General features: G+C 47.7%; 1 protein-coding gene across 1 annotated transcript in view; it reads left to right on the top strand.

Annotated features, from left to right (window-relative positions):
* Window positions 1-24775, top strand: part of LOC134934764 (alpha-2,8-sialyltransferase 8F-like) — a 65564-nt gene that overhangs the window by 28133 nt on the left and 12656 nt on the right. The window contains exon 6 of the mRNA XM_063930129.1: window positions 903-989. Within this exon, the coding sequence (XP_063786199.1) occupies window positions 903-989 (87 nt within the window). The remainder of the gene's footprint in view (window positions 1-902; window positions 990-24775) is intronic.

The following is a 24775-nucleotide window of genomic DNA, read 5'->3' on the forward strand; positions in this document are numbered from 1 at the left end:
AATCTGTTAAATCTATAGAGATGTAAATTTGAGACATCTTCATGTAAGTAAATATTAATCCATGGTTCTTGGTGTTACACGAGGAGCACCAGTAGCAGATACGGTAAAAAGTGATGGGACCATTTTTGTAGTTTCTACACACTGGAGGTGCAATCCAAATTTTGATCCGATTGTCCATTTGTGTATTATCGTTCATGCAACGCAAGCCACGCATCGGTAATGACGTCATTATGTCAACCCCCTGTTCATCCCCTTAGGGGAGGTTTATTAAAATTATAATTACGTTGATTTCCTATTTCCCACCTGCAGAATACCTATGTTACATTTCATCTTCCTAACATATCGGGAAGTAAGAAAATTAGTGATGAGTAAGTGATTGAGTGAGTGAGGGCTGTTGCATTTATCGCACAGATTTATAGCACAGATACCCGGCACTCCTGGACAGTAGTTAGCAGCTTGTTCTGGTGCTTGATACCACGGACAAAAGATTGGCACACAAACCAACACAGGAAACTTAAATGAAAGTCAAAGTTTCTGAGGCCTTTACTCTCTTTCGTCAGGACAATAAGGCAATAAAACAATGACATACCTCTATAGATTCTGTACACTACATGTATAAAGGTATGTCACATCTATAAAGGTATATCATTGTATTATTGCCCTGTTGTCCTGGGCAGCTCCATCAGCCCTATTGTTAATCCACCCCTACCTGCTGCAAAGTTAACTTGTTACTTTTTTGCTTTGCTCTCTATTCAAAATAAGCCCCAGTGTACATCTGTATTATTAATAGTTGGGTCATTGTAACGATTGGGCTCTAGCGATCACTGAGTACTCCACATTCACAGATCGGAAGAGAACAATGCACTCACAGCCCGGTATCGCCCCTATTTTTTTATTTCCAGGTTGAATTTACCTCCGTTGAATGTTACAGATGATGTCGGCACAAAGACAGATCTTGTTTCTGCAAACCCCACTATCCTAATAGACAGGTAAGTGTGCTAGGTTTCTTCCTATACTGTATATACAATGTACAAACTTGTATTTAATTATTAATTGACATTCTGTATACATTCAATATGCGTGAGATAGGAGAATTGTAGCACTAAGGATAGGCAGTTAAAAGACACCTTAAGTGTGCCATGATCTGTCTGGTTGAGCATTCTGGGAATTAAGGTTTGACGGTTAAAGAACCAGAGCATAGGCCTGGAATATATACAGTAGTTTTCACTGATCTCCCGTTGCAATTTAAAAACATACCGACAGTGTGGCGAGCGCAAATGAGCCCGGTGGTGCGCTACACGCGCCATGCTAATTTATTCTCCCTCCAGGGGGGGTCGTGGACCCCCACAAGGGAGAATAAGTGTCGGTATGCTGGCTGTCGGGATGCCAGCGCCGGTATACTGTGCGCCGGGATCCCAAGAGCCGGCATACTGAAGACCACCCGCTACATCTGTACGCACAATCTGATCTATGCAGTAATTGCAATCTTAGAGATGTCACTGTTACAAGGGGAGGAAGTGAATTTGCTGATTGTCAGGATACCGGCTGTCAGGAGATCGACAAATACCGGCAGTTGGAATGCCGACCGCCGGCCAAAATCCGCACTTGGGTAGTGGTCCACGCCACCACCGGAGGGGGAATATAACTCTATGGCTACCTAAAGTTGCCACTGGGCCCAAAGCATGGTCAGCGCAATGAGCCTGTGAGGGTACACACTGCGTTCGCCACCGGTATTCCATCTGTTGGGATCCCGGCGTCGCTCTCCTGACTGCCGGGATCCCAACAGATGGGATCTCATTCTGATCTCGTTACAAGTTTTCTGCTCTTCTATTAAATGACCCTGGAGACTAGAGCAACATTGTCAGGCCCTTACCCGGATATTTAGCCAACATTTTTGATGTAGGAATGGGCGGAAGTAATCAGTAGGAAGGAGAGTCGGCGTGCATCAGTGGAGTGGAGAGTATGGGTTGGAGTGTAAAGATAGATAAGGTCAGAGGTGTAAATAGTAGAGGAATGAGTGAGGGATTTGTAAGTGACTGTGAAAAGCTTGAAGTGGATATAGAAGGGGAAGGGGAGCCAGTGAAGGGATAGTAAGAGAGGGGAGGTGGATGTAGAGCGCTTGGTGAGGACGATGAGCCGGGCAGGACCATAGATTGGAGAGGACAGAGGTGGTAGTCAGGGAGGACAGATAGGAGAAGATTACAGTTTAATCTGTAGGTGATCAGTGAGTAGATGAGGGTCTTAGTAGCAAATTACACAGTGATAACCTTCTGTAACTAGGAACACTAAACTGGTATATTGTTGACACTTGCAGTTGTTGAGAGCCTTGGTTAGCATAATGGTGGCACTAATGAAACAGAGGCAGTTTAAGAGAGGAGAGCGCCCATGTGCAGGCTTCGATCAGGCCTCTTTCTCTCTGGCGGTGCAGTAGACCCTGGCATTGTGCCTGAGTCCACTGCACAAGCGCAGGTCTCCAGGTACATGGCACCCGCATGTTGTTCCTGGAGGACAAGGCCGGACTACCCATCTGGATCTTCTGGGCTGGTCTGGTCACACAAAGAGCCGGAAAGGCCGTGGGCAGCGCAGCTTCTGGCTCTCTATTTTGTCCTCCCACCACCCAAAGTGCCTGTTCCAAAAGAAAGTTGGAGGTGTACGCGCTCTCCCTTTCACATGCACATTAATGGCAGGGCTGAAAAGTGGCCCAAATCCATCCCTGCCGGAGGACATGTCTATTGTGAATATGCAATTCACCAGGGAAATAGCCACGGCAGCCATTTTTCCAGAGATTTCTGCAGCATCGGGCTGATTGGTGGAAATTATAATAATATGGGTACAAGATGTGCCGAGTGTGGGGCCCATGGACACCTTGCACCCATTATCCATATGCCAGTGTAATGAAACTCTACATGGCTGCCATATAATAGTGCCCTAGATAATATTTTGCCCCATAGTAGTGCCCTAATTTATTATATGAATGTCACAACTGAGGGCCTGAGCTGACGGAAGGCAGCCTCAGTTGTAGGGGCTGAGATGTACCGGAACCTGGGAGGTTGTATCAGACCCCTGGACATGTAAGTAACATGAAGAGAAACCGCCCGAAGGCGTGACCACGACAACTTGAGTAAAAGTCAATGATATTTATTTATGACAAACTCCATGCATCACAGTAGCAGTAAAAAGAAACATAAAACTCAGCAGAGAAATAATAATACAGTTCCTGGGTACTACAGGGTGGCAGGGGCCACAGAGCTCTGGTGGTATGAGACAGTTCTTATTATCTGCAAGTTGGAAAGTCCTTACCAGGCTCAACTGTAGCAATGAGGAAAGCCCAGGGTCGTACCAGCTGGTGTTCCAGGGAAAGCTGGACTGCTGTAGATAAAATACTGCTGTGGGTACTGGTTAGAACCAGACAGGTGTTGGCACAGAGTGGATACTGGCTGGAACCAGTTAAATAATAAATAAAGCTTGAGAGCGATGCAATATAGATGAAATGTAGAATTTGAGAGCGGAGAAATAATAATACCTGTGGAGAGTGGTAAACTGCAGAAAGGACACCGGCCATTTAAGAGAAGCTGTACACTGCTGGAAGCTGAGCTGGAAGCAGGTGATGTAGCTGGAAACAGGTGAGTCCAGAATGGATCGGAGAGTCAGGCTACACCGCAGATGGAATGCTGGTGCGGGTCTCTGTAGTGGAAGGATTGACATAGGAGCTGGAACCTGGAAGACAATCACAGGAGAGAGACAAACTGGAACTAGGTTTGACAACCAAAGCACTGACGCCTTCCTTGCTCAGGCACAACCTATTTATACCTGCAGCAAGGAAGGCATTGGCTAGGCAATTATGCAAATTAATACTACTGACAACGGATTGGTAGGAAAGATCAGCTGACAGAATCCAAGATGGCTGCGCCCATGCAGACACTTGGAGGGAAGTTTGGATTGTAATCCATGTGGTCTGGAAAACAGTAATGGCGGTGCCGGCCACCGGAGACAGGAGACGTCAGGCTGACAGATGCACATCCGACCATGCGGACACAGCGAAGGCCGCGGCAGACGTAATCGCCACTCTGAATGCAGAAGCTCTGGGATGGCGGCGGAGGCCGCGGGAGACGCCATGCCAGATGTATAAGGCGTTACTGTGACTGCGTCCAGAGAGACAGGAGAGGATGCGGGAATGTGCACATCAGGATGACAGATGGGATCCGGTCCTGGAGCGCTGAGCCAGCCTTAGAAGGCATCTGATAGGTAAGAAATGGCGTCCAGATACCCGGATCGTGACAGCACCCCCCCCCCCCCTTTAGGAGTGGCCCCAGGACACTTCTTTGGCTTTTGAGGAAACTTGGAATGGAATCTCCGGACCAAGGCAGGAGCATGGACATCAGAAGCATTGGTCCAAGAACGTTCCTCAGGGCCATATCCCTTCCAGTCAATAAGATACTGAAGTTGACCGTAACGGTGACGTGAGTCCAGGATCTTGGCTACTTCATACTCAACGCCTCGTTGAGTTTGGACTTTCGGAGTTGGAGGAAGTGAGGAATGAAACCGATTCAAGATTAGCGGTTTCAACAGGGAAACATGGAATGTCCTGGGTATTTTTAAGAAGGGAGGCAACTGGAGTCTGTAAGCAACAGGATTGATGACTTGATCAATTTTAAAAGGACCGATGTAGCGAGGTGCAAACTTCATACTGGGAACTCTTAACCTCAAATTCTTCGTGGATAACCATACCCGATCACCCACCTTGAGAGCAGGAACTGCTCGACGCTTCATATCCGCAAACTTCTTGTACCTGAACGATGCCTTGAGCAGAGCAGATCGTACGCTCTTCCAGATATTGGCAAACTGATGCAAGGTGATATCCACTGCGGGAACAGAAGTTGCTGGAAGCGGTTGGAACTCAGGGACTTTAGGGTGGAATCCAAAGTTGGTGAAGAATGGTGTTGAAGAAGATGAAGAATGATACTGGTTGTTATGACAGAACTCGGCCCAGGGAAGTAATTGAACCCAGTCATCTTGAGAGGAGGACACATAGATGCGGAGGAAGGACTCCAAGTCCTGATTCACCCTCTCAGTTTGACCATTGGTCTGAGGATGGTAAGCCGTGGAAAACTTTAGCTTGACTTGGAGGACTTGACATAAACTTCGCCAGAATTTGGCTGTGAATTAAACTCCTCGATCTGAGATAATTTCTTCTGGAAGACCGTGGAGTCGAAAGATCTCTTGTATGAATACTTGAGCCAACTTGGAAGCTGACGGAAGACCGGTGAGAGGAATGAAGTGTGCCATCTTGGTGAACCGGTCAACTACCACCCAGTTGGTATTAAACTTGTTGCACATGGGTAGGTCTGTTATGAAATCCATCGACAAATGGGTCCATGGTCGACGGGGAACAGATAGTGGAACCAGTTGCCCCGCAGGCGACTGGCGGGATACTTTATGTTGAGCACACTTTGGGCAAGATGCAATAAACTCCAAAACGTCCTTTTTCAGAGTTGGCCACCAATAGGACCTAGAGATAAACTCCAGGGTTTTTTGGATACCTGTATGTCCGGCAAAGCGGGAAGCATGGGCCCAATGCATGAGCTTCTTCCTTAGTGTCGGCTTCACAAAACTTTTCCCTGATGGGGGCGTAGAGTCCATCCCTACCGTGGAGAATGCCAACGGATTTATAATAGGATGCTTGTCTGAAGACTCTGACTCATTTTCTTGCTCCCATGAGCGGGAAAGGGCATCGGCCTTGCGATTCTGAGAACCCGGACAGAACTGGAGTTTAAAGTCGAACCTGGAAAAGAAAAGTGCCCATCTGGCCTGACGAGGGTTGAGACATTGTGCGCCTTTCAGATATAGAAGGTTCTTGTGGTCTGTAAGGATGGTGATTGAATGAGAAGCTCCCTCCAACAGATATCTCCACTCCTCTAGAGCGAGCTTGATGGCTAGCAACTCCTGGTCGCCAATGGCATAGTTGCGCTCCGCTGGGCAGAACTTCCGTGAGAAGAAACTGCAAGGATGTAAATGGCCATCTTTAGCCCTCTGAGATAACACCGCTCCTACTCCAACGGAGGAGGCATCCACCTCTAAGATGAAAGGAGAGTCGATGTCAGGCTGTTTCAGGACAGGCGCAGAGACGAACCTCTGTTTTAAAAGATGAAAAGCTTGCATGGCTTCGTCAGACCACTTGGACGGGTTAGCACCCTTCTTGGTGAAAGCAGTAATAGGCGCCACAATGGTGGAAAAGTCTCGTATAAACTTTCGGTAATAATTGGCGAACCCTAAGAACCTCTGGACCCCTTTGAGGGTTAAGGGTACCGGCCAATTCTGGATTGCTTGTAGTTTCTCAGGATCCATCTCTAGTCCGGAACCGGACACAATGTACCCTAGAAACGGAATGGACTTGACTTCAAAGACGCATTTCTCTAATTTGCAATAGAGATGATTGACACGGAGACGGGACAGAACCTCCTTTACCCAAAAACGATGTTCCTCCAAATTGTTGGCAAAAATGAGGATATCATCTAGATAGACCACGACATGACGGTATAGAATGTCTCTGAAAATCTCATTGACGAAATGCTGGAAGACAGCTGGAGCATTGCTCAATCCGAAGGGCATGACGAGGTACTCATAATGTCCGTCACGGGTGTTAAATGCGGTCTTCCACTCGTCACCCTCACGGATCCGGATGAGATTGTATGCACCTCTCAAGTCCAGCTTTGTAAAGATGGTAGCTCCGCTAACTCTGTCAAAGAGCTCAGTAATCAGGGGTAAAGGATAACGGTTCTTGATGGTAATGTCGTTCAAACCTCTGTAGTCGATGCACGGCCGCAGACCACCATCTTTCTTTTTTACAAAAAAGAAGCCTGCGCCGGCTGGAGAAGAAGAAGGTCGAATGAACCCCTTTGCTAGGTTCTCTTTAATGTATTCCTCCATAGAATGCGTCTCAGGCAGAGACAACGGATAAGTTCGGCCTCGAGGTGGAACCTTCCCTGGAACGAGATCAATCGGGCAGTCCCATTCTCTATGAGGAGGAAGGATATCAGCAGAAGCTTTACTGAACACATCCGTGAAATCTTGATATGGAGGAGGTGGAACATCAGACGACCTGGGGGAGGAAGAACAGACAGGCAACACTTTAAACAAACATGTCTCAGCACAGGAGGGACCCCATGCCAGAATTTGCGTAGTCGTCCAATCAATTGTAGGATTGTGAAGACGGAGCCATGGATGGCCCAGGACCACAGGATGTGTGGCTCTTGGAATCACTAAAAGTGAAATAAGTTCGGAATGAAGAACTCCCACTCTCAGACGAACTGGTAGAGTCCTTAGAGCAATAACAGTATCAAAAATTTTACTGCCATCCACGGCAGTTAAGGAAAAGGAGGAAGGAAGTCTCTCGGTGGGTAGGGACCACCGTTTAACATAGGCTTCAGTAATAAAGTTCCCAGCTGCTCCGGAATCCAGGAGGGCAATGACGTTCTGATAACGTTGAGCAACTTGAAGCGAGACTGGGAGATTACAATCTTGAGGAGATGGAGAGGAGATCATTACTCCTAGCCGGCCCTCTCCTTGGCGAGCTAGGATTTGGAGTTTCCCGGACGTTTGGGACAGGCATTAATAGTGTGAGACGGAGCTGCACAATACAGACAAAGAGACTCAGAGAGACGTCTTCGGCGCTCAGCAGGAGTTAAACGGGAACGGCCAATTTGCATGGGTTCATCTTTAGTTGGTGACAGTTGGCGAGGAGGAGGAGCAGAAGATTTTGGAGCAGATGATCTTCCACGCTCAGTTGCTCTCTCTCTGAAACGTAAGTCAACTTTCGTACAAAGTGAGATTAGCTCATCTAACTTGGAGGGTAAGTCTCTGGTAGCTAACTCCTCTTTAATACGCTCGGATAAACCATGCCAGAATGCAGCATACAGGGCCTCGTCGTTCCATGCCAGTTCAGATGCCAGGATCTGGAACTGTATAAGATATTGTCCTACAGTACGTGATCCCTGGCGTAAACGGAGAATCTCAGACGAAGCTGAAGTTACCCGGCCTGGCTCGTCGAAGATGCGCCTGAATGTTGACACGAATGCTGTGTAAGAAGATAGCAGGGTGTCGGACCTCTCCCATAACGGTGATGCCCAGTCAAGGGCTGAGCCACTGAGAAGAGAGATGATGTAGGCAATTTTTGTATGGTCACTGGGGAAATTGCCAGGTTGTAGCTCAAACTGAATCTCACACTGGTTGAGAAATCCCCTGCAGAATCTTGGAGATACGTCAAATTTTGCTGGCGTTGGAAGATGAAGACGTGGAGCAGAAACGGGTAAGGTGGGTGGGGTTATAGTTGGAGTCACTGTGGTTGACGCCCCAGATGCGTCTGATCCACGGAGAGTTGTCTGAATCCCATCCAGCCGAGTAGAGAGATCCTGGAGACAGCGGATGATGTGGCCCTGTGCAGCCTCCTGATGTTCAAGTCGGGCTGCCAGTTCTTGCATCGGCCTGGCCGCTTGATCCTGGTCTCCGGCTGGATTCATTTGGTCAGTGCTTACTGTCACAACTGAGGGCCTGAGCTGACGGAAGGCAGCCTCAGTTGTAGGGGCTGAGATGTACCGAAACCTGGGAGGTTGTATCAGACCCCTGGACATGTAAGTAACATGAAGAGAAACCGCCCGAAGGCGTGACCACGACAACTTGAGTAAAAGTCAATGATATTTATTTATGACAAACTCCATGCATCACAGTAGCAGTAAAAAGAAACATAAAACTAAGCAGAGAAATAATAATACAGTTCCTTGGTACTACAGGGTGGCAGGGGCCACAGAGCTCTGGTGGTATGAGATAGTTCTAATTATCTGCAAGTTGGAAAGTCCTTACCAGGCTCAACTGTAGCAATGAGGAAAGCCCAGGGTCGTACCAGCTGGTGTTCCAGGGAAAGCTGGACTGCTGTAGATAAAATGCTGCTGTGGGTACTGGTTAGAACCAGACAGGTGTTGGCACGGAGTGGATACTGGCTGGAACCAGTTAAATAATAAATAAAGCTTGAGAGCGATGCAATATAGATGAAATGTAGAATTTGAGAGCGGAGAAATAATAATACCGGTGGAGAGTGGTAAACTGCAGAAAGGACACCGGCCCTTTAAGAGAAGCTGTACACTGCTGGAAGCTGAGCTGGAAGCAGGTGATGTAGCTGGAAACAGGTGAGTCCAGAATGGATCGGAGAGTCAGGCTACACCGCAGATGGAATGCTGGTGCGGGTCTCTGTAGTGGAAGGATTGACACAGGAGCTGGAACCTGGAAGACAATCGCAGGAGAGAGACAAACTGGAACTAGGTTTGACAACCAAAGCACTGACGCCTTCCTTGCTCAGGCACAACCTATTTATACCTGCAGCAAGGAAGGCATTGGCTAGGCAATTATGCAAATTAATACTACTGACAACGGATTGGTAGGAAAGATCAGCTGACAGAATCCAAGATGGCTACGCCCATGCAGACACTTGGAGGGAAGTTTGCATTGTAATCCATGTGGTCTGGAAAACAGTAATGGTGGCGCCGGCCACCGGAGACAGGAGACGTCAGGCTGACAGATGCACATCCGACCACGCGGACACAGCGGAGGCCGCGGCTGACGTAATCGCCACTCTGAATGCAGAAGCTCAGGGACGGCGGCGGAGGCCGCGGGAGACGCCATGCCAGATGTATAAGGCGTTACTGTGACTGCGTCCAGAGAGACAGGAGAGGATGCGGGAATGTGCACATCAGGATGACAGATGGGATCCGGTCCTGGAGCGCTGAGCCAGCCTTAGAAGGCATCTGATAGGTAAGAAATGGCGTCCTGATACCCGGATCGTGACAATGAACCATTGTAGTTCCCTAGTCTACATGATGTCACACTATATGTCTGCCATTACTCACTATACCACACAGTACCTCCAACTCACATCATGACATGCAGTGTCCCCAGTTCATATTATGCCACATTACAGTGCCCTCTGTTCATACTGTGCCACATTACAGTGCCCTTCAGATCAAATTGTCATGTTAGAGTGCCCTAGCTTATATTATGCCACATTAAAGTGCCCCAGTCCTTATTACATTATATTATAATGCCCTCCACATTACTATGAGCAGATCAGATTATGACACATTACAGTGCCCTCTTACCATTATAACAGCCACTACTCTCTTCTAACTGAACATGTAATGTCACACAATACAGACGGGGCAATTGATCAGACCCAATTGCTTATCAGGCAAATGTGGGAAACTGGTATCCAACTATATAACCTGGGTCCAGGCCCCCGAAACCTCTTGGCCCCATAGCAATGCACCCCTTGCATTCACTATAGCTACTAGTGATAAGCGGGTTCGGTTTTTGAGAAACCGACCCCCCCCCCAACTTCACTCTTTTTACACGGGTCCGAACCATACTCGGATTCTCCCGTATGGCTCGGTTAACCCGAGCGCGCCCGAACGTTATCATCCCGCTGTCGGATTCTCGCGAGATTCGTATTCTATATAAGCAGCCGCGCGTCACCGCCATTTTCACACGTGCATTGAGATTGATAGGGAGAGGACGTGGCTGGCGTCCTCTCTGTACTAATACGAGACAGTTGGTTGATCTGATTGCTTTTTTTATTTTACTATAATTGTGGGGAGGATTGGGGAGCAGCTGATAGGAGGAGTACAGTGCAGAGTTTTGCTGATAAGTGACCACCAGTTTTTTATCCGTTCTCTACCTGAAAAAAACGCTCCATACCATATCTGTGCTCAGTGTGCTGCATGATATATCTGACTGTGCTGAGTGCTCACACTGCTTAATTGTGGGGACTGGGGAGCAGCTATAGCAGGAGTACAGTGCACAGTTTTGCTGACAGTGACCACCAGTATACGTTTGTCTGCCTGAAAAACACTCCTGTGTTGGCTTTTTTTAATACTAGTAGTTTAGCAGTTTGCTGACAGTGTCCACGAGGTCCATTATACTGTATATAACAGTACGGTAGGACACTGCTGTACCTACCTCTGTGTCATCACTCGTCATCCATTAATACGTATACTATCCATCCATCTACATTGTATACCTGTGGTGGCTTTTTTTTATACTAGTTTAGCAGTTTGCTGACAGTGTCCACAAGGTCCATTATACTGTATATAGCAGTACGGTAGGCCACTGCTGTACCTACCTCTGTGTCGTCACTCGTCATCCATTAATAATAATAAGTATACTATCCATCCATCTACATTGTATACCTGTGGTGGCTTTTTTTTATACTAGTATAGCAGTTTTCTGACAGTGTCCACCAGGTCCATTTATTATACTGTATATAGCAGTACGGTAGGCCAATGCTGTACCTACCTCTGTGTCATCACTCGTCATCCATTAATAAGTATACTATCCATCCATCTACATTGTATACCTGTGGTGGCTTTTTTTCTTTATACTAGTTTAGCAGTTTGCTGACAGTGTCCACCAGGTCCATTATACTGTATATAGCAGTACGGTAGGCCACTGCTGTACCTACCACTGTATCGTCACTTGTCATCCATAAGTATACTATCCATCCATCTACATTGTATACCTGTGGTGGCTTTTTTTTTATACTAGTGGCAAAGAATGGCTGAGGCCCTGGCCTATGTTCATGGCTAGTGGTTCAGCTTCACATGAGGGTGGAAGCACTCATCCTCTCGCAAGAAAAACTTAAGCTGGCAAAAGCACAGCAAAGAACTGTGCGTTCTTCTAAATCACAAATCCCCAAGGAGAGTCCAATTGTATCGGTTGCGATGCCTGACCTTCCCAACACTGGACGGGAAGAGCTTGCGCCTTCCACCATTTGCACGCCCCCTGCAAGTGCTGGAAGGAGCACCCGCAGTCCAGTACCTGATAGTGAAATTGAAGATGTCAGTGTTTAAGTACACCAGGATGAGGATATGGGTTTTGCTGGTGTTGGGGAGGAAATTGACAAGGAGGATTCTGATGGTGTGGTGGTTTGTTTAAGTCAGGCACCCGGGGAGACACCTGTTGTCCGTGGGAGGAATATGGCCATTGACATGCCTGGTCAAAATACAAAAAAAAATCAGCTCTTCGGTGTGGAATTATTTCAACACAAATGCAGACAACAGGTGTCAAGCCGTGTGTTGCCTTTGTCAAGCTGTAATAAGTAAGGGTAAGGACGATAACCACCTCGGAACATCCTTCCTTATACGTCACCTGCAGCGCATTCATCATAAGTCAGTGACAAGTTCAAAAACTTTGGGTGACAGCGGAAGCAGTCCACTGACCAGTAAATCCCTTCCGCTTGTAACCAAGCTCCTGCAAACCACACCACCAACTCCCTCAGTGTCAATTTCCTCCTTACCCAGAAAAGCCAATAGTCCTGCAGGCCATGTCACTGGCAAGTCTGACGAGTCCTCTCCTGCCTGGGATTCCTCCGATGCATCCTTGAGTGTAGCGCCTACTGCTGCTGGCGCTGCTGTTGTTGCTGCTGGGAGTCGATCGTCATCCCAGAGGGGAAGTCGGAAGACCACTTGTACTACTGTCCAACAGTTCTTTGCGAGGAAGATGAAATATCACAGCAGTCATCCTGCTGCAAAGCAGATAACTGAGGCCTTGGCAGCCTGGGCGGTGAGAAACATGGTTCCGGTATCCATCGTTAATGCAGAGCCAACTATAGACTTGATTGAGGTACTGTGTCCCCGGTACCAAATACCATCTAGGTTCCATTTCTCTAGGCAGGCGATACCGAAAATGTACACAGACCTCAGAAAAAGACTCACCAGTGTCCTAAAAAATTCAGTTGTACCCAATGTCCACTTAACCATGGACATGTGGACAAGTGGAGCAGGGCAGACTCAGGACTATATGACTGTGACAGCCCACTGGGTAGATGTATTGCCTCCCGCTGCAAGAACAGCAGCGGCGGCACCAGTAGCAGGATCTCGCAAACGCCAACTCATTCCTAGGCAGGCTACGCTTTGTATCACCGCTTTCCAGAATACCCACACAGCTGAAAACCTCTTCCGGCAACTTAGGAAGATCATCGCAGAATGGCTTACCCCAATTGGACTCTCCTGGGGATTTGTGACATCGGACAACGCCATCAATAATGTGCGTGCATTACATCTGGGCAAATTCCAGCACGTCCCATGTTTTGCACATACCTTGAATTTGGTGGGGCGGAATTATTTAAAAAACGACAGGAGTGTGTAAGAGATGCTGTCTGTGGCCCAAAGAATTGCGGGCCACTTTCGGCATACAGGCACCGCGTACAGAAGACTGGAGCACCAACAAAAATACCTGAAGCAAGAGGTGGTAACGAGGTGGAATTCAACCCTCTATATGGTTCAGAGGATGGAGGAGCAGCAAAAGGCCATTCAAGCCTATACATCTGGCCACGATATAGGCAAAGGAGGTGGAATGCACCTGTCTCAAGCGCAGTGGAGCATGAATTTAACAATGTGCAAGGTTCTGCAACCCTTTAAACTTGCCACACGTGAAGTCAGTTCAGACACTGCCAGCCTGAGTCAGGTCATTCCCCTCATCAGGCTTTTGCAGAAGAAGCTGGAGACATTGAAGGAGGAGCTAAAACAGAGCGATTCCGCTAGGCATGTGGGACTTGTGGATGGAGCCCTTCATTCGCTTAACCAGGATTCACGGGGGGTCAATCTGTTGAAATCAGAGCACTACATTTTGGCCACCGTGCTCGATCCTAGATTTCAAACCTATATTGTATCTCTCTTTCCGGCAGACACAAGTCTACAGGGGTTCAAAGACCTGCTGGTGAGAAAATTGTCAAGTCAACCGGAATGTGACCCATCAACAGCTCCTCCATCACATTCTCCCGCAACTGGGGGTACGAGGAAAAGGCTAAGAATTCCGAGCCCACCCGCTGGCGGTGATGCAGGGCAGTCTGGAGAGAGTGCTGACACCTGGTCCGGACTGAAGGACCTGCCAACGATTACTGGCATGTCGTCTACTGCCACTGCATATGATTCTCTCACCATTGAAAGAATGGTGGAGGATTATATGAGTGACCGCATCCAAGTAGGCCCGTCAGACAGTCCGTACGTATACTGGCAGGAAAAAGAGGCAATTTGGAGGCCCTTGCAGAAACTGGCTTTATTCTACCTAAGTTGCCCTCCCTCCAGTGTGTACTGCGAAAGAGTGTTTAGTGCAGCGGCTCACCTTGTCAGCAATCGGCGTACGAGGTTACTTCCAGAAAATGTGGAGAAGATGATTTTCATTAAAATGAATTTAAATCAGTTCCTCTGTGGAGACATTCACCAGCAGCAATTGCCTTCAGAAAGTACAGGGGGACCTGAGATGGTGGATTCCAGTGGGGACAAATTAATAATCTGTGAGGAGGGGGATGTACACAGTGAAAGGGGTGATGAATCGGACGATGATGATGAGGTGGACATCTTTCCTCTGTAGAGCCAGTTTGTGCAAGGAGAGATTGATTGGTTCCTTTTTGGTGGAGGCTCAAATCAACCAGTCATTTCAGTCACAGTCGTGTGGCAGACCCTGTCGCTGAAATGATGGGTTCGTTAAAGTGCGCATGTCCTGTTTATACAACATAAGGGTGGGTGGGAGGGCCCAAGGACAATTCCATCTTGCACCTCTTTTTTCTTTCATTTTTCTTTGCATCATGTGCTGTTTGGGGAGTATTTTTTTGAAGAGCCATCCTGCCTGACACTGCAGTGTCACTCCTAGATGGGCCAGGTGTTTGTGTCGGCCACTTGTGTCGCTGAGCTTAGTCACACAGCTACCTCATTGCGCCTCTTTTTTTCTTTGCATCATGTGCTGTTTGGGGACTATTTTTTTCAAGTGCCATCCTGTCTGACACTGCAATGCCACTCCTAGATGGGCCAGGTGTTTGTGTCGGCCACTAGGGTCGCTTAGCTTAGTCACACAGCTACCTTATTGCGCCTCTTTTTTTCTTTGCATCATGTGCTGTTTGGGGACTATTTTTTTGAAGTGCCATCCTGTCTGACACTGCAATGCCACTCCTAGATGGGCAAGGTGTTTGTGTTGGCCACTAGGGTCGCTTAGCTTAGTCACACAGCTACCTTATTGCGCCTCTTTTTTTCTTTGCATCATGTGCTGTTTGGGGACTATTTTTTTCAAGTGCCATCCTGTCTGACACTGCAGTGCCATTCCTAGATGGGCCAGGTGTTTGTGTCAGCCAATAGGGTTGCTTAGCTTAGTCACACAGCTACCTCATTGCGCCTCTTTTTTTCTATGCATAATGTGTTGTTTGGGGACTATTTTTTTCAAGTGCCATCCTGTCTGACACTGCAGTGCCACTCCTAGATGGGCCATGTGTTTGTGTCGGCCACTAGGGTCGCTTAGCTTATTCACACAGCTACCTCATTGCGCCTCTTTTTTTCTTTGCATCATGTGCTGTTTGGGGACTATTTTTTTGAAGTGCCATCCTGCCTGACACTGCAGTGCCACTCCTAGATGGGCCAGGTGTTTGTGTCGGCCACTTGTGGCCCTTAGCTTAGCCATCCAGCGAGCTTGGTGCAAATTTTAGGACTAAAAATAATATTGTGAGGTGTGAGGTGTTCAGAATAGACTGGAAATGAGTGGAAATTATGGTTATTGAGGTTAATAATACGATAGGATCAAAATGACCCCAAATTCTATGATTTAAGCTGTTTTTTACTGTTTTTTAAAAAAAACACCTGAATCCAAAACACACCCGAATCCGACAAAAAATTTCCGGTGAGGTTTTGCCAAAACGCGTCCGAACCCAAAACACGGCCGCGGAATCGAACCTAAAACCAAAACACAAAACCCGAAAAATTTCCGGTGCACATCACTAATAGCTACGCCCATGTTCTTAGCTCTTGCAAATATAGTAAAGTTATCTGTAAATGGATAGTCTAGATACAAAATAATAGGGATCATTCCGAGTTGATTGCTTGCTGTCATTTTTCACAGCGCAGTGATCAGGTAACTACTGCGCAGGTGTATGTACCGCAATGGCTACAAAGCAGATCATTGCCGAGTGATGGATTTATCAAAGAATCCATTCGCACGGCCATTCGCAAGGAGATTGACAGGAAGAAGGCATTTGTTGGTGGCAACTGACCGTTTTCTGGGAGTGTTTGGAAAAAAGCAGGCGTGTCCAAGCGTTTGCAGGGCGGGTGTCTGACGTCAATTCCGGGACCAAAAAGACTGAAATGATCGCAGCGGCTGAGTAAGTCCAGACCTACTCAGAAACGGCACAAACTGTTTTTGCAGAGCTCGGCTGCAAAGCCGCTCGCACGCTTGCAAAGCGAAAATATACTCCCCTGTGGGCGGCGACTATGCGTTTGCACGGCTGCTAAAAGTAGCTAACGAGCAATCAACTCGGAATGAGGGCCAGTGTCTTCTGAATGTACTGAGAGAAGAATAAAAATGGATGCAGTTGCATTTTTAGATAGTTTTCCCATGCAGCTGATTAACATAAATATGCTAATTATGCAGGTGCTGTTATGTGCACAGAGACACCCACTCTCTGATTCAATGGTTGTGTACCAAGATGCACCATTGGTTGCATATCGGTCACACACCATCGATAGTCTGAGCAAACCAACGGTTGCTAAAGAATGTCTGTCGGAAGTAAGGCAGTGAAGCCATTGTAATTGATTAAACCAGAGGTTCTCAAATGCTGTCCTCAGTGCACCTCAATGGTCCAGGTTTTAAGTTCATCCATGCTAGGTCACAGGTGACTTAAGGTTCCGATCCGATCTGGGCATTTTTGCAGCAGTCTACGATCAGATAGCCGCCGTCCATGGAGAGTGAACATCCTCCCCGTGCAAGTGTGCTATTGCATGTGTACGGTGTGCGAAAATTCCACCACACAGCGGACAGCTGCAAATCCGTTCACAACTCACTCCATACTGTGCAGTCTGTGTGTATTCCAGGCCTTACTCCTTCAAAACAATACACACAGGGTGTTCGGGCTGGAGCTGACGTCACCCACCCACCCTGAAAGCGCTTGGGAATGCCTGCATTTTTCCTGACAGTCCCAGAAAACGGGCAGTTACCACCCACAAACTGTCAATCCTGTCCATCAGCTTGCGAACGCCAGTGCGATCGAAATTTTTGCACCATCCCGCCACTGTTTGGCGATGCGACCGCACTTTGCAGTCATTCGATATTCGCCCGGTGTGTGATTTCGCACAACAGAGATCAGGTCTGAATCGGCCCTTAATTAGCACACAGAAAAAAGAAACGGGGTGCTTCCCCCCCCCCCCCCCCCCCGGTATACCCCTGCACACTAAATAGTACTTGCAACAATACTTGAAAACTGTATGGTAATATAAATTCAGAGACATTAGTTGCATATATTTGCAAATACATGGTAAACTGCCCAGCTTAATTAGCACCTCAGTCAATTTGTTTTAAACATGTGTGCTGAGCCATGGATAAATCTAAAACCGGGACCGTTGGGGTGCTTTGAGGACTGTGTTTTTTGCCTCTGAAATGGTATCCACCCCCTGTTACCTCCCATAAATGCTCATTGAATATCAATCACTATGCACATACATTCTCACCAGACCATCACAAGACCGTCTTAACATCTATGCATTGCTGCTCGGATGCATAGGCAGTACACAAAAAATGCTCAACTGCACAAGATTTAACTACGTAAGACCTACCTACTCAAGTAATATTCTCATTGTAGACTGAGTTATATTTCCTAATTGACCTACAGAATCTCACATTAACATTATATTCCCTTTGCCTCAGAAGCTCTCAAATAACAAGGCTTTGGGAACTTATATTTACGTACCTAGGATACTAAATGTTAAATAGCTGAACCTTCAGTAGCTACAACTAATATATAATACAGATCCCAATCACTATATCTGCAACCAGGGCCAGATTAACCATGGGGTGGATGGAGCTACAGCTCCAGGACTTCACCTAAAAATAGGCCCATCATGCTGGCAGCAGGATCATGTCCAGGTGCACAGCTGGCCAAACAATCATAAGTCATAAGTATTAAAATAGTTTTTCAGCTCCAGGCCCATGTTGCCCTTAATCCGGCCCTGTCTGCAACCAGGGTCGGACTACTGAGTGACTGGGCTGGCAAAGCAGTGCAGTCTCCCGGGGCTCTGCCTGGCTGCCCGCTTCTCACAGACAGAGCAGCCATTAGAAATTGTGTGGCCCAGGACTGACAAAATAGACCAGGCCCCCCACCCAGAGCAAAATAGACTGAGGTGCACCACAACACTAATCGGCACGTGCGCAGTAGCACAGCTGGGGGAGCAAAGGAGTTAGTAATGTGCCAGTCACCCCCAGCTAGCCAGCCCCCCTTGTCTCTCTAGCTGGACCCCCTTCTGTCTCTCCCTTCTGTTTCTCCAGTCAGCCCCCTTATTTCTGGTCAGCCCCCCTACACTTCTGTATCATCAGCACCCCTTTCTGTCTCACAAGTGTTGGGTTCACGCAGCGAGGAAGGGTGAGTTAGTGTTACACATCACCGTGGAGGGTTAAGGTTAGGCATGGTGGCTTAGCGTACTCTTTTTTTGTTTAGATTGTGATGGTAGGGATCCCGCTGTCGGTAGTCTGACCACCGGCAACTCATCCATCGGGTTATCATACTGAATCCCTACAGCCCTACTCTTCTTTTTCTACCTCCCAGAACTTCATTAAGAATGACAAAAAAAGTTGCAATAGATAAGGTGCAAATGCTTTATTCTGACTGCTGACTGCTTTTGCAAGTAGCCCACAAATGCTGTACAGCTCTAGCTTAGTGGGATATTCTCCACTGATTACACTGATCACCAGAAAATAAATACTAAGTTGGCACTCTTTAAATCAGTTCATAACTTTCAAGATGAGAGAGAGAGAGACAGAGACCACTTTAGGTGCGCTTCCCAATTTTCCATTGGGCTTAATTTGTAGTTGCCCAAGGGCCCCAGAATTCTAAGGGCAATGGACTGATAGATGAGGGTCCCCTTTTTCCAGGGTTACCAGATTTTAGAAAATTGGCCCTGGGAAACCAGAGATATCCGACTTCAAAGCAGCGGTCTTCATCCGAGCCTGTCAATTGCTCTTCCTAGCTGGGTATCTCCGATTTTCTATGACATAGAGATCTGGGACTCTCCCTTTATGGTGGACACTGGCAGCTTGTCTCTACTATGCCCAGAACCCGATATATCAGGCTTCCAGCAGCTGGTCCCTGCTCCAGCTCCATTGCTTGGGATGCGGTGATATATATGTGTTGGTGGATTTCTCCACCTCCTGAACCTGTATCACCAAGTCCCTGGCACCATACTTGAAAGGTGGAAGTCCCTAGTTTTTTTTATCCCATTGAAATCCAAAAAATCCACATGCAGGAACCATAGATTTCCATGGTCAAGCAAGCTGATCTCCCACCGTAAAATTACGAATATTAAGCCCACTCCACCATACACCCCTCCTCCGCTTATGAAACACCCACTACCATCCTGGAAGTCGTGTACCAGGCCACTCATCCATTCAGCCTAAAGCTCCCCTTCTAGAGTTTAGTGTCCTCCCTCCCCCTGCCCCATCTCATTACCCCCCCTCCCCATCTGTGCCGAAAAGGAGTAATTAACTAAAATCACTGCTCCAGGTCCTACTGGCTGAGCGGAAGATACAACACTCCCTACCATGAACGGGACATCACAGTTGCCATCGATAGCACCCCTCACCCCTACCACTGGAGGATTGGTAGGGGCCCCAGGGTTATAAATCAATATGTTGACCTGAACAAGGTCGACAGTGTCTAGGTCAATCACAAAGGTTGACAGGCAAAAGGTTGACATAGGGGAAAGGTCAACATTTACATAATGTCGACATGGTAAAGGTTGACTCGTTTTTTGTGTGTCATTTTCTCCGGAAAATGACTGGGAACCCCAATTTGTGCACTGCGTCCCTTGGCATGGCTGCAAACAAGGTGCCTCACTCTGCTGCTATTGCACTCGACACAGGTTACTATTCCCAATCGTAGTCCACGTGGATGGTAAAGTATGAAAAAAATAGTAAAAAAACATGTTGACTGCCCTGTTCACTAACCCTGGCCCTCATTCCGAGTTGTTCGCTCGCAAGCTGCTTTTAGCAGCTTTGCACACGCTAAGCCGCCGCCTACTGGGAGTGAATCTTAGCTTATCAAAATTGCGAACGAAAGATTAGCAGAATTGCGAATAGACACTTCTTAGCAGTTTCTGAGTAGCTCCAGACTTACTCGGCATCTGCGATCAGTTCAGTGCTTGTCGTTCCTGGTTTGACGTCACAAACACACCCAGCGTTTGTCCAGACTAGAGATGAGCGCCTGAAATTTTTCGGGTTTTGTGTTTTGGTTTTGGGTTCGGTTCCGCGGCCGTGTTTTGGGTTCGAACGCGTTTTGGCAAAACCTCACCGAATTTTTTTTGTCGGATTCGGGTGTGTTTTGGATTCGGGTGTTTTTTTCCAAAAACACTAAAAAACAGCTTAAATCATAGAATTTGGGGGTCATTTTGATCCCAAAGTATTATTAACCTCAAAAACCATAATTTCCACTCATTTTCAGTCTATTCTGAATACCTCACACCTCACAATATTATTTTTAGTCCTAAAATTTGCACCGAGGTCGCTGTGTGAGTAAGATAAGCGACCCTAGTGGCCGACACAAACACCGGGCCCATCTAGGAGTGGCACTGCAGTGTCACGCAGGATGTCCCTTCCAAAAAACCCTCCCCAAACAGCACATGACGCAAAGAAAAAAAGAGGCGCAATGAGGTAGCTGTGTGAGTAAGATTAGCGACCCTAGTGGCCGACACAAACACCGGGCCCATCTAGGAGTGGCACTGCAGTGTCACGCAGGATGTCCCTTCCAAAAAACCCTCCCCAAACAGCACATGACGCAAAGAAAAAAAGAGGCGCAATGAGGTAGCTGACTGTGTGAGTAAGATTAGCGACCCTAGTGGCCGTCACAAACACCGGGCCCATCTAGGAGTGGCACTGCAGTGTCACGCAGGATGTCCCTTCCAAAAAAACCCTCCCCAATCAGCACATGATGCAAAGAAAAAGAAAAGAAAAAAGAGGTGCAAGATGGAATTGTCCTTGGGCCCTCCCACCCACCCTTATGTTGTATAAACAAAACAGGACATGCACACTTTAACCAACCCATCATTTCAGTGACAGGGTCTGCCACACGACTGTGACTGATATGACGGGTTGGTTTGGACCCCCCCCAAAAAAGAAGCAATTAATCTCTCCTTGCACAAACTGGCTCTACAGAGGCAAGATGTCCACCTCATCTTCACCCTCCGATATATCACCGTGTACATCCCCCTCCTCACAGATTATCAATTCGTCCCCACTGGAATCCACCATCTCAGCTCCCTGTGTACTTTGTGGAGGCAATTGCTGCTGGTCAATGTCTCCGCGGAGGAATTGATTATAATTCATTTTAATGAACATCATCTTCTCCACATTTTCTGGATGTAACCTCGTACGCCGATTGCTGACAAGGTGAGCGGCGGCACTAAACACTCTTTCGGAGTACACACTTGTGGGAGGGCAACTTAGGTAGAATAAAGCCAGTTTGTGCAAGGGCCTCCAAATTGCCTCTTTTTCCTGCCAGTATAAGTACGGACTGTGTGACGTGCCTACTTGGATGCGGTCACTCATATAATCCTCCACCATTCTTTCAATGGTGAGAGAATCATATGCAGTGACAGTAGACGACATGTCCGTAATCGTTGTCAGGTCCTTCAGTCCGGACCAGATGTCAGCATCAGCAGTCGCTCCAGACTGCCCTGCATCACCGCCAGCGGGTGGGCTCGGAATTCTGAGCCTTTTCCTCGCACCCCCAGTTGCGGGAGAATGTGAAGGAGGAGATGTTGACAGGTCGCGTTCCGCTTGACTTGACAATTTTGTCACCAGCAGGTCTTTCAACCCCAGCAGACCTGTGTCTGCCGGAAAGAGAGATCCAAGGTAGGCTTTAAATCTAGGATCGAGCACGGTGGCCAAAATGTAGTGCTCTGATTTCAACAGATTGACCACCCGTGAATCCTTGTTAAGCGAATTAAGGGCTGCATCCACAAGTCCCACATGCCTAGCGGAATCGCTCCCTTTTAGATCCTTCTTCAATGCCTCCAGCTTCTTCTGCAAAAGCCTGATGAGGGGAATGACCTGACTCAGGCTGGCAGTGTCTGAACTGACTTCACGTGTGGCAAGTTCAAAGGGCATCAGAACCTTGCACAACGTTGAAATCATTCTCCACTGCACTTGAGACAGGTGCATTCCATCTCCTATATCGTGCTCAATTGTATAGGCTTGAATGGCCTTTTGCTGCTCCTCCAACCTCTGAAGCATATAGAGGGTTGAATTCCACCTCGTTACCACTTCTTGCTTCAGATGATGGCAGGGCAGGTTCAGTAGTTTTTGGTGGTGCTCCAGTCTTCTGTACGTGGTGCCTGTACGCCGAAAGTGTCCCGCAATTTTTCTGGCCACCGACAGCATCTCTTGCACGCCCCTGTCGTTTTTTAAAAAATTCTGCACCACCAAATTCAAGGTATGTGCAAAACATGGGACGTGCTGGAATTTGCCCATATTTAATGCACACACAATATTGCTGGCGTTGTCCGATGCCACAAATCCACAGGAGAGTCCAATTGGGGTAAGCCATTCCGCGATGATCTTCCTCAGTTGCCGTAAGAGGTTTTCAGCTGTGTGCGTATTCTGGAAAGCGGTGATACAAAGCGTAGCCTGCCTAGGAAAGAGTTGGCGTTTGCGAGATGCTGCTACTGGTGCCGCCGCTGCTGTTCTTGCGGCGGGAGTCCATACATCTACCCAGTGGGCTGTCACAGTCATATAGTCCTGACCCTGCCCTGCTCCACTTGTCCACATGTCCGTGGTTAAGTGGACATTGGGTACAACTGCATTTTTTAGGAGACTGGTGAGTCTTTTTCTGACGTCCGTGTACATTCTCGGTATCGCCTGCCTAGAGAAGTGGAACCTAGATGGTATTTGGTAACGGGGGCACACTGCCTCAATAAATTGTCTAGTTCCCTGTGAACTAACGGCGGATACCGGACGCACGTCTAACACCAACATAGTTGTCAAGGACTCAGTTATCCGCTTTGCAGTAGGATGACTGCTGTGATATTTCATCTTCCTCGCAAAGGACTGTTGAACAGTCAATTGCTTACTGGAAGTAGTACAAGTGGGCTTACGACTTCCCCTCTGGGATGACCATCGACTCCCAGCGGCAACAACAGCAGCGCCAGCAGCAGTAGGCGTTACACGCAAGGATGCATCGGAGGAATCCCAGGCAGGAGAGGACTCGTCAGACTTGCCAGTGACATGGCCTGCAGGACTATTGGCATTCCTGGGGAAGGAGGAAATTGACACTGAGGGAGTTGGTGGGGTGGTTTGCGTGAGCTTGGTTACAAGAGGAAGGGATTTACTGGTCAGTGGACTGCTTCCGCTGTCACCCAAAGTTTTTGAACTTGTCACTGACTTATTATGAATGCGCTGCAGGTGACGTATAAGGGAGGATGTTCCGAGGTGGTTAACGTCCTTACCCCTACTTATTACAGCATGACAAAGGGAACACACGGCTTGACACCTGTTGTCCGCATTTCTGGTGAAATACCTCCACACCGAAGAGCTGATTTTTTTGGTATTTTCACCTGGCATGTCAACGGCCATATTCCTCCCACGGACAACAGGTGTCTCCCCGGGTGCCTGACTTAAACAAACCACCTCACCATCAGAATCCTCCTGGTCAATTTCCTCCCCAGCGCCAGCAACACCCATATCCTCCTCATCCTGGTGTACTTCAACACTGACATCTTCAATCTGACTATCAGGAACTGGACTGCGGGTGCTCCTTCCAGCACTTGCAGGGGGCGTGCAAATGGTGGAAGGCGCATGCTCTTCACGTCCAGTGTTGGGAAGGTCAGGCATCGCAACCGACACAATTGGACTCTCCTTGTGGATTTGGGATTTCAAAGAACGCACAGTTCTTTGCGGTGCTTTTGCCAGCTTGAGTCTTTTCAGTTTTCTAGCGAGAGGCTGAGTGCTTCCATCCTCATGTGAAGCTGAACCACTAGCCATGAACATAGGCCAGGGCCTCAGCCGTTCCTTGCCACTCCGTGTGGTAAATGGCATATTGGCAAGTTTACGCTTCTCCTCCGACAATTTTATTTTAGGTTTTGGAGTCCTTTTTTTACTGATATTTGGTGTTTTGGTTTTGACATGCTCTGTACTATGCCATTGGGCATCGGCCTTGGCAGACGACGTTGCTGGCATTTCATCGTCTCGGCCATGACTAGTGGCAGCAGCTTCAGCACGAGGTGGAAGTGGATCTTGATCTTTCCCTAATTTTGGAACCTCAACATTTTTGTTCTCCATATTTTAATAGGCACAACTAAAAGGCACCTCAGGTAAACAATGGAGATGGATGGATTGGATACTAGTATACAATTATGGACGGGCTGCCGAGTGCCGACACAGAGGTAGCCACAGCCGTGAACTACCGCACTGTACTGTGTCTGCTGCTAATATATAGACTGGTTGATAAAGAGATAGTATACTCGTAACTAGTATGTATGTATAAAGAAAGAAAAAAAAACCACGGTTAGGTGGTATATACAATTATGGACGGGCTGCCGAGTGCCGACACAGAGGTAGCCACAGCCGTGAACTACCGCACTGTACTGTGTCTGCTGCTAATATATAGACTGGTTGATAAAGAGATAGTATACTCGTAACTAGTATGTATGTATAAAGAAAGAAAAAAAAACCACGGTTAGGTCACTGGTATATACAATTATGGACGGGCTGCCGA

The sequence above is a fragment of the Pseudophryne corroboree genome, chromosome 6, assembly GCF_028390025.1.
Source record: "Pseudophryne corroboree isolate aPseCor3 chromosome 6, aPseCor3.hap2, whole genome shotgun sequence".
Lineage (NCBI taxonomy): Eukaryota > Metazoa > Chordata > Amphibia > Anura > Myobatrachidae > Pseudophryne > Pseudophryne corroboree.